General features: G+C 39.2%; 1 protein-coding gene across 1 annotated transcript; it reads left to right on the top strand.

The window, feature by feature from the left end:
* The first annotated feature begins 8,287 nt into the window (after nucleotides 1–8,287).
* On the top strand, nucleotides 8,288–8,914 carry LOC114165359 (uncharacterized). Its single transcript, XM_028050002.1, has one exon. It carries the CDS (start codon nucleotides 8,288–8,290, stop codon nucleotides 8,912–8,914), a length of 627 nt encoding a protein of 208 aa, XP_027905803.1.
* Nucleotides 8,915–10,582: the final 1,668 nt, after the last annotated feature.

Raw genomic sequence — 10,582 nt, 5'->3', positions numbered from 1 at the left:
TTCCCAATTTTTATTATATTTTCTTTTAGTATTCTAAAAACATATTTAACCCTTCTTTTTAGACCAAACTTCGACCTTTTGCTTCAGCGATATTATTTTATACTATTCATAAATATCTTATTCTAAAAATCATAAAAAATAGTTTTTCTCATTTCTTTTAGTGTTTGTCTGGCAGCTTGCGTCGTGTGACACTCATTTCCAAATACTTAAAAATGCCAACAAACATAAAAATGTTCTCAAAATTATAAAAAAATAAAAATTCAAATCAACAATTTCTATAAGGTTTTTTAAGAACTACGTGATACCTGATTTTCCATTATGAGAGGAAATGCGTAGGAGTAAGGTCAATCCTTGTCAGATTCACCAAATAAAAATCAAATCTTTTCTCAAATACGTAGAACTATGTGGTCCTTGATTTTTCAATTTGACTAAAAATACATAGCAACAAGTTACATCCTTGTCAATCCAAAAATAAAAAAGAAATATTTTCTTTTTTATTTTTGGGGAAAATTAAATATTTTGAAAAATACATAATTTTTGCACATTTAATTAAAGGTAGCATATTTGGATAGGCGTTGTAGGGTGCTAACACCTTTCCTACGCGTAACTGACTCCTAGACCCAAAATTCAGTTATCGTAGACCTTGTTTTATCTTTTTGGTTTGTCTGTAGTTTTCTAGAATAAACTATGACGGCATCTCCAAACTTTGTTTGTCAAGTTTTATTTTAGGTTCATCGTACCAATTTCGGTTGCGATAGATGGCGACTCCACTAGGGACTTTAAGAGAGTCAGGCCATTTAATTAAATGTGCAAATTTGATGTAGTTTTCCTTTATATTTTCTTTCCCTTTATTTATCTATATGTTGGTTCTTGTTTATTTTTGGATGATTCGAATACTTGATTATTTTATTATGTATTTGAAATGATTGTTTTGAACTCTGAGGTAAGAGACATTTAATGTTTGCTTGGAAATTTTTCTGGTTGTGTTTCCGGGTGGGGGTTTGGGCATGGATTGTATTCTCCCTTCACACATATACATTATACATATCATGAGTGGGGCCCTATTGATAAAGGATCATTTCAAATTTGGGCTGAATCTGAGTCTTGAACGAAATGGGTATGAACCCTAGAAGAAATGGGGAAAATTGGAGGACATCAATTTGTTGGAATGTAGAATGGGAGGAAACCACGCCACTTGGAGGAGATTCCAAGATAATTGAGGAAGATCCGCCATTTTGAATTGGAGATTCAAAGATAAGGACCGGTGGTTTGAAGGAGAACCTCGAGACTTGAGAGAAAAAAATCAAATTTTTATATACTCAAATTTGAATACAAATGTGTCTCACAAAGGCTTATATACTATGAGCCAAAACATCAAAAAGCTTAACACGACTTAAGGTCTGATAAATCCCAAACATAAACATTACAAAATTACAAAAGGAATTCCTATTCTATGATTCGAAGCTAATCCGAGATCTCTTGTGAAGGTCCTGGGGATGCTTCCATCAACTGCTCCAGAATCCCTGTGGTGGTCTAAGCCGTGCCTCCATCATTGCTGCCGAGATGGAGAAAATTCGACCTCAAACTTTAGCACTTTATTACCTACAAATAAACACACAAACATAAGTCTTGAAAGCACACAAAACCATAATAGTCTAAAGACTGAAATAAAATGCTATCTAAATTTAGATTGAAATCTTGGGAGAGGCCAATCTCTTATTATCAAGTAGCTTGGAGATTGCCCACCAAGGTTAAAGACAAACCTGTAAAACATATCAAAGAGTTTCAACACAATTGTTCAATGAACAATGGAACAACAAAGAAGAGAAATCATATAGATCACAAAAGAAAAAGAGAGTTTCTGAATAGGTTCACTACATAACAAACAAACAAGGCCAGTATTAGAAATAAGTTCATGTGTTTTCAATCTTGTTTCTTCTTTTTCTATCATCTTTCCTTCACCTCATTGCTTATGCCATTGCTTTATGATGTATAAGTATTTTGTAGGTATTAAGACAAAAGGAGACAGATTAGTATGTTTTCCCATTGAAAATGCATAATCATGATGTAAATGGGAACAATAGTACAAATTATTTTAATCCCCCTTTAAGGATTTCATCTCAACCATACATGTCAAGGGTGTGAGGAGAGACTCATTCTCTTCTTTCTCTCTTTGTTCTTTTTCTTCATTTCTTCCGCCGTTTTTTCTCTTTTCTCTCTTTTAGCTCTTTTAGCTCTTTTTCTTTTAGCTCTTTGAGCTCTTTCTTCTTTATTCTCTCTTCAATTCTTCCACTTGTCTTGCTTTTTCCAACATCTCTAGTCGTTGTATTAGAATTTGTACTCTCTCATGTCTTGCCTTTTCCTTTTCTCTTAGTGCTTTTTCCTCATTTTCTCTCTTTTCTTGCTCTATTTGTACTTTTTGCTCTAGTCGCACTTTCATTAGCATTTCGAGCTTTTGCATAGCACACCTCTCCACCTCTTTCAAGTATATAAGGTAATCCTTGAGGTCTTCATGAGTCATGGGACATGCATCCTAATTAGGACATTGATAAACTTTGTGTCCATAACCTTCACACGTAGCACATCTAATAGCACTTGTTTTGCCTCATGGCAATGAATTTTTGTCATGTTTCTGCTTCCTTCCACGATCGGTAAGTTTGCCATTGAGCTTGATAATTCTAAACACAATGACATTGATATCCTCCACCAAGGTCGAACTCGTATGAAACATTGTGGAGTGTTCAAAATTACTCAATCTTCTAGTAAGAGACAAAAAACAAGAACTAACATAAAACATAATGAGTGGTTAACACCAATAATGTAGATAAATATGTCAAATGTACCTTAAACAAAATTTAGGAATTCAAGAAAAAAATGACTTTATACTAACAAGGAATTTGACCCAAAAATAAGCATAATATGCACCATGTATAACAATCATAACAACATCTAAAACAACTGGATTTTGCTGCACCGAATGGTTACGGCAACGTGGAATTTCCAAAATTCACTAGGTGCTTCTGCATCGTGTCACTCCAGCTCCAACAGGTTCCACTTGAACAACTTAGCTGCTTCCACTATGTCCAGTATTCAAAGTTGGTCAACTGCAATTGGAAAAAAAACACGTTCACCTTCAGCTTATATCTCATCACTGAATCACCTTTGTCTTGCATTGCACCAAGAAAAGATGTTGTCCAAGTTGATTTTAATGTTTTAACAATACACATTTTCCACCATTTGAAACAACATAACATACCCTGCTATGTTTACAATTTCACTGCCAAATCCAACCACTCAACGCAATTTGATTAACATCGCATTATTGACTTTTGAAGATCTAACTAACAACTAGTATTGGAACCGCTTTGCATCGACAATTTGTTGTTTAGAAAAGACTGTGTGCACCGAATGGAACCATAATGGCTTGTGATAATTCCAATTTGCTGCTCCAAAAGTTACCAATGAATGAGTTTTAAATTGGTTGCCACCACCAAATCAATCAACAAACTACTGTATCAGGAACTAGGAAGTGTGGCTGCCAAATTTTTTTTTTCTCCATCAGAAATTTATTGCATAGAGTGGACCAAGGTGTTTGACGTGTCACAAATTAATGATTGTGATGAAGGCTTGACCCCTTCCAAGGATGATGACCCATGGCACATGCTTAGAAGAAAGGGAGTCCCTTAATTCCTTCTTTTGCTTTTATTTCCTTAGTTTGAATTTTCTAAAGTTGGCTTAGTTGACTTTTCTTAGTGGACTGGACTTGTTGACCTTGGTCTAAGGTTGACTTGTTGACTCAAGGTTAACTCAAGCCAACATTTACTTGTTTTGTAGGGTGATTAAAATCTAGATGAGGTGGCACAAATTGAGGCATAGGTGGCACTTTTTGTAGAGCACATGTGGAAGAGAAAGAAAGAGCAAAACATTCTAGAAGTATCTAGAATGAGGGACCACTCGACTTTGTCAAGAATCCACCTTGGAGAGTTCTAGAAACATTTAGAACATGTGAGCACTTGTCTTGGCTAAGAAGCCACTCAAGGAGACCATCCTATGACATCATTTTAACTTACCTTCTAGAAAGTAGGGTTCACTATTTGCTATGTAATCCTTTAGGACTTATATATTTTTTCTTAGAGACCCCTAAACCCTTCTATATAAGGGACTCTACTACATGTAAAAAGGGTTGATCATTTTCAAATTTCTATACACCTTCGTGTTCAACCTATGTGACAATATCCTCCTCTGGGAGTGAGACTTTTAAACCTTATCTTGAGCTACACTCAAGTGGTGGCACACTACCATTCATCTTCAAGGTTCCAGGACTTCTAACCTAGCCTTGTAGCGGCGTGATCCCTCACATGTTCCATTTCTTGTCTTTCCATTTTCATGTTTTCATTCTCTTTACTTTCAATTTGGCTTTTATGCTCCATGTGTTTTCGTGCTTATGTTTTTTAATCAATATAATTCTCTTCTTCTCTAGAGCCTTTTTAAGTGTACCTTCACATGTAGATAGCTTGTTATCTTAATGTCCAGTGAGAATCTTCACTAGGTTGTCCTAAAAAACCTTACCAATTTTTAATCTTAAAAGGAATCAAGTTAATCCTACACTAGATTGGCTTTATGCATGCTGCAACCTGTCAACGTGCCAAGCATAATTTGGCCTAACTGTTGCAACCGATTTAATCGAAATGGAATTAAATGTAATTGTTGCTAATGCTTGCACCAGTTGACAATGGGTCGCCCCACAAATAATTCATCAGGACAAACTAGTCTTAGGCCCGTGCGTACGTAGAGGTCATTATATATATATATATATATATATATATATATATATATATATATATAGGGTTACATTTGTTAGTTTAACATATGTATTGTAAAGAAAATTGATTTATTATGCTTGTAAGACCCGCTAAATTTAAATAATTAAATAATTAATTATTTAATTAATGCGAGTAAGAGAAGTGTAAGACCCGTAGAATTTAATTAATTAAATAAATAATTAATTAATAAATACGGGAGGGGTAATAATTATGACATTAAATTATGATTGGTATGACGTGGAAAAGTGCTAGCTCATATGGGTGAGAGCACTTTGATTGTGCGAGAGGACTTAGGTTCGAGTCCTATGTATGATACTTTTGTGTTATTTTATTAACTCAATCTATGAAAGTATGTTTTGTTATAATATGATGCTTGAATTGTGATTCCTAGCATGAAATATGAATTAGCATGATGGTTTGATATTGATTTGGCAATTGCATGGTTATGGGTTCAAGTATGGAGAGCTCACATTAATCTTTATTTTTTTTGGGCATTTTGGGTTTGATTTGAATATGAAAGGATTGGAAAGAAGCCCTAATGGTAAGGCAGCCGAGAGGTGGCTGGAAGGGAACCATAATGGTGTTGTAAATGGTAATAAAACCCCATTCAATAAGTAAATTCGTTTTTAAAGTATTAGCATAATTTTAAGACACCTTTAAAAGGTCCTAGAGAGGTAGAAGGAAGGGTTTTGCAATCTGAAAAATATACCAGAGATAGAGCACGAAAATCTGAAGTTCTGTGAGTTGGAGTAAGACTTGAGGGGGGGCTGAATAGAAAGGAACCAAGGAGGATTGGTGACCAAGGGAGTTTTCCTCAAATTATCAAGGTTGAAAGCTAAGGATCCAGGTTAGGGGAGCTGAACCCGCTTATTTGCATGTTATAAATTATTCTGTGTGCAAGTATGAACTATTGGATGTGTGTTTTGGTAAAATTCAATGAGTTTTCACGTTTCTGGAAAATTTCCAGAAACCGCCTGGCGGGCTGTTCATAGCCGCCAGGCGGCACATGTCATTTTATCATCTTTTCTGGGTTCCATGAGGAACCGCCTGGCGGTGAAGCCCTGTACCGCCAGGCGCTGCAAACCTGTGATCTAGTTTCTGGGTTCTGAGATACACTGCCTGGCGGTCATGCACACCCGCCAGGCGACGCGAGTAGAATTAGCTCAATTTTGAGGTTTAGTGTGATCTGGAGTGATTTTGTCCGGTTATAAATCAGGGGTTAGCGATTTAGAGTTGAAATGGGGTCATAATTGATTGAAAACCAGTACGAGTGATAGGCGAAATTCAATGGAACAGTGATCAAGAGTTAGGGTTGAACTACTTTGGGTTCTGATGTCGTGAGTGGGCCGGGGATTTAAATGCTTGGAAAAATTCATAAGGAATGCGTGTGTGGACTGTGAGAAATGTAATATATAGGTGAGATTGCGCGAGTATTGATGGAGATTACCCTGGATTGAGTGACAGGGAAAACTTGGGGCTGCGCAGGTGTGGAGATTCTGGAAAATTACCAGAAGTCTGATGCACCGCCTGGCGGCTCGAGACTAACCGCCAGGCGCTAGTACAGTGACTTGGGTGCTTGTGTTTGTTTTTCTGGCTTGGGAGGGTGTTGATGGAATAATTGATGTTTGGTCTCATGGTAAATTGAAGTGTAGAGGTTTTATTACGGTAATGATGATTTACCCTTACTAAACAAGTGAACTTAAGAATAGTGTAATTTGATTGAGAGGGTGGTAATAGGGAGCTTGGGGAGTAGGTTAGGACATGGGATATTCTAGTACTGCTAGAGTTTTAATAAATCTGCGTGGCTGTATGATATTGGGGAAAAATAAGGATGACACCTAATTATGAGTGAGTTTCTTAGTTTGTAATTAGTTTAGAGAGAGTTGTAGTAGAGTGGGAGAGTGGCACAGTTTCGCCTAAATGAACCATACCATGCACTGAGTTAGGAGTATGAGGAGTGAAGGATGGGGGTGAGGGCAAGATGCGAAGCGAAATTGACCAAAAATCAGTACTGCATAAGTACTGACACGGCGCCTGGCGACAAAATTAGGTCCACCAGGCGGTAGAGAAGCAACAGTGGGGTTCTGGTGCAGGAGGCGCCTGGCGGCAAGGGGGGGGGGGGGTCCCGCCAGGCGATGACGAAGAATTACGTGATCCCTGGAACAGCGTCCGCCTGGCGGTGTATACTGTCCCGCCAGGCGGTGGTTGCAGACCTTGTGTGTTGAGGCGCTTGGTGCCTGGCGGTACGTGTCCCCCGCCAGGCGGTCTGGAAGCTGGGGCGCCTAGCGGTACGTGTCCCCCGCTAGGCGGTTTAGCTGCTGTAAGTCTCAGTTGTTGGACTTCATAGGGTGTTCTACAAGGCTTCTGGTAGTGCTTCAGAGGTGAGGTTGCTGGTGTTCCTTGAGTTGTGGCTCGGAACGTATCCCTTGAGTTGTGGCTCGGGATAGGGGTTAAGCACGTGGTATTCCTTGAGTTGTGGCTCGGAATAGCATCTCTTGAGTTGTGGCTCGGGATGGCGGACGAACACGAGGAACCCTTGAGTTGTGGCTCGGGTTGGCGAGTGTGGCCGGTATGAGTGTGCTGGTTGTGGCCAGTACGGATGGGTCCAGATAGATTGCCCTCCTCAGTTGTTGGCTGACGAGTTTGGTAGTCTTGGGACGATACGGACTTTGTTCGTATGTGGGAACTCTACCTGGCGTTGCGGTGTATGATCCGTAGCATGTATTCCCGCACGTGCTCTATCGGTTGTGGCCGATAGGTATGGCAGCAAGTCACCTTGAAGTAATTATCAGACGAGGTAGAACACGAATAACCGTATCGGGAATCGGATTGCGAAATTAAACGTTGTAGGGCAAAGTGGAAAGTTAAGTTAAGTGATGTGATGTGTATGAATATGGATTTATATATATGTGTTTATAGCTTTGTATGTATATATGTGTTTATCTGCTAAGCTCACCCTATCTGCGTGTGTGTGGCGATGATCGTGTACGCGGTACACGGGAGCAGATGCTGGTGATGCAGGTGGCTCAGGTGCGGCTTAGGCTCGGAGAGGGGATTGACCTGGGGAAACTTTTTATTTGTATTGCTTTGTTTTGGAAAAATTTGTAAACCCGGATGGGTGGCCTAATAACATTGGATTTTAATTATTTGATGGACGTTCTAAGTTTTTATCAGTAATTAATAAAGTTTTAAATTTTCCCGCGTTTTGGGAAAATGAGGTATTATTAATTATGTTGTCTTATTTATTCTAATTATTTATTTATAAATTAGTAATATCCTGGCGGGATGTTACATTTGGTATCAGAGCAATGGTTTTCAAAATGATTTTTGGGGTCTATGGGGAGTGAGCATGCCGTGTTACGTTGTGTGATTGATTGTCTGTGTTATTAGTTTATTTTGGGTATGAAATCCTAATATGGGCTGTGTGTGTGTGAACCAGCTATAATATGTGGCGTGCACGAGCTATGGCTAACAGGAGGAGGAGGAACACCGCTGGAGCTGATGACATAGCTCAGGCGATCCATCGTATGGTGGACGCGATGCAGCCCATAGCTGCGCCACCCAGAGCTGTAGTGGCACCTACTCGGCCAATAGCCATGGAGGATTTCATGAAACACCGGCCGGCCAAGTTCTCTGGCAAGGCCACTCCTGACGAGGCAGATGCTTGGATGCGGGAGTGTGAGAAGATCTGTAGAGTGCTGGGATGCACAGATGAGCAGAGGTTGCTATTTGTCACGTTTCTCCTGGTGGCAGACGCGGAGTATTGGTGGCAGGGGATGCAGCAGTTGATGCAGACCCGAGGGGAGCAAGTGACGTGGACTGCCTTCAGGACGAGGTTCCTGGAGAAGTACTTTCCCGACAGTGCGAGGCACGAACGGGAGGCAGAGTTCCTTACTCTTCAGCAAGGGACTATGACTGTGGCGGCATATATAGAGAGGTTCGAATACCTGGCTCGTTTCTACACTCCAGAGGTTACTGAGGAGTGGAGGTGTAGGAGGTTCGAGGGCGGATTGAAACATGAGATACGCCGCTTCATTGTGCCAAAAATAAGCATAATATGCACCATGTATAACAATCATAACAACATCTAAAACAACTGGATTTTGCTGCACCGAATGGTTACGGCAACGTGGAATTTCCAAAATTCACTAGGTGCTTCTGCATCGTGTCACTCCAGCTCCAACAGGTTCCACTTGAACAACTTAGCTGCTTCCACTATGTCCAGTATTCAAAGTTGGTCAACTGCAATTGGAAAAAAAACACGTTCACCTTCAGCTTATATCTCATCACTGAATCACCTTTGTCTTGCATTGCACCAAGAAAAGATGTTGTCCAAGTTGATTTTAATGTTTTAACAATACACATTTTCCACCATTTGAAACAACATAACATACCCTGCTATGTTTACAATTTCACTGCCAAATCCAACCACTCAACGCAATTTGATTAACATCGCATTATTGACTTTTGAAGATCTAACTAACAACTAGTATTGGAACCGCTTTGCATCGACAATTTGTTGTTTAGAAAAGACTGTGTGCACCGAATGGAACCATAATGGCTTGTGATAATTCCAATTTGCTGCTCCAAAAGTTACCAATGAATGAGTTTTAAATTGGTTGCCACCACCAAATCAATCAACAAACTACTGTATCAGGAACTAGGAAGTGTGGCTGCCAAATTTTTTTTTTCTCCATCAGAAATTTATTGCATAGAGTGGACCAAGGTGTTTGACGTGTCACAAATTAATGATTGTGATGAAGGCTTGACCCCTTCCAAGGATGATGACCCATGGCACATGTTTAGAAGAAAGGGAGTCCCTTAATTCCTTCTTTTGCTTTTATTTCCTTAGTTTGAATTTTCTAAAGTTGGCTTAGTTGACTTTTCTTAGTGGACTGGACTTGTTGACCTTGGTCTAAGGTTGACTTGTTGACTCAAGGTTAACTCAAGCCAACATTTACTTGTTTTGTAGGGTGATTAAAATCTAGATGAGGTGGCACAAATTGAGGCATAGGTGGCACTTTTTGTAGAGCACATGTGGAAGAGAAAGAAAGAGCAAAACATTCTAGAAGTATCTAGAATGAGGGACCACTCGACTTTGTCAAGAATCCACCTTGGAGAGTTCTAGAAACATTTAGAACATGTGAGCACTTGTCTTGGCTAAGAAGCCACTCAAGGAGACCATCCTATGACATCATTTTAACTTACCTTCTAGAATGTAGGGTTCACTATTTGCTATGTAATCCTTTAGGACTTATATATTTTTTCTTAGAGACCCCTAAACCCTTCTATATAAGGGACTCTACTACATGTAAAAAGGGTTGATCATTTTCAAATTTCTATACACCTTCGTGTTCAACCTATGTGACAATATCCTCCTCTGGGAGTGAGACTTTTAAACCTTATCTTGAGCTACACTCAAGTGGTGGCACACTACCATTCATCTTCAAGGTTCCAGGACTTCTAACCTAGCCTTGTAGCGGCGTGATCCCTCACATGTTCCATTTCTTGTCTTTCCATTTTCATGTTTTCATTCTCTTTACTTTCAATTTGGCTTTTATGCTCCATGTGTTTTCGTGCTTATGTTTTTTAATCAATATAATTCTCTTCTTCTCTAGAGCCTTTTTAAGTGTACCTTCACATGTAGATAGCTTGTTATCTTAATGTCCAGTGAGAATCTTCACTAGGTTGTCCTAAAAAACCTTACCAATTTTTAATCTTAAAAGGAATCAAGTTAATCCTACACTAGATTGGCTTTA

This window comes from Vigna unguiculata, chromosome 10 (genome assembly GCF_037176805.1).
Source record: "Vigna unguiculata cultivar grain cowpea cultivar isolate G323 ecotype 2 chromosome 10, ASM3717680v1, whole genome shotgun sequence".
NCBI lineage: Eukaryota > Viridiplantae > Streptophyta > Magnoliopsida > Fabales > Fabaceae > Vigna > Vigna unguiculata.
The sequence above is the reverse complement of the archived record's forward strand: the minus strand, read 5'-3'. Positions and strand labels throughout refer to the sequence as shown.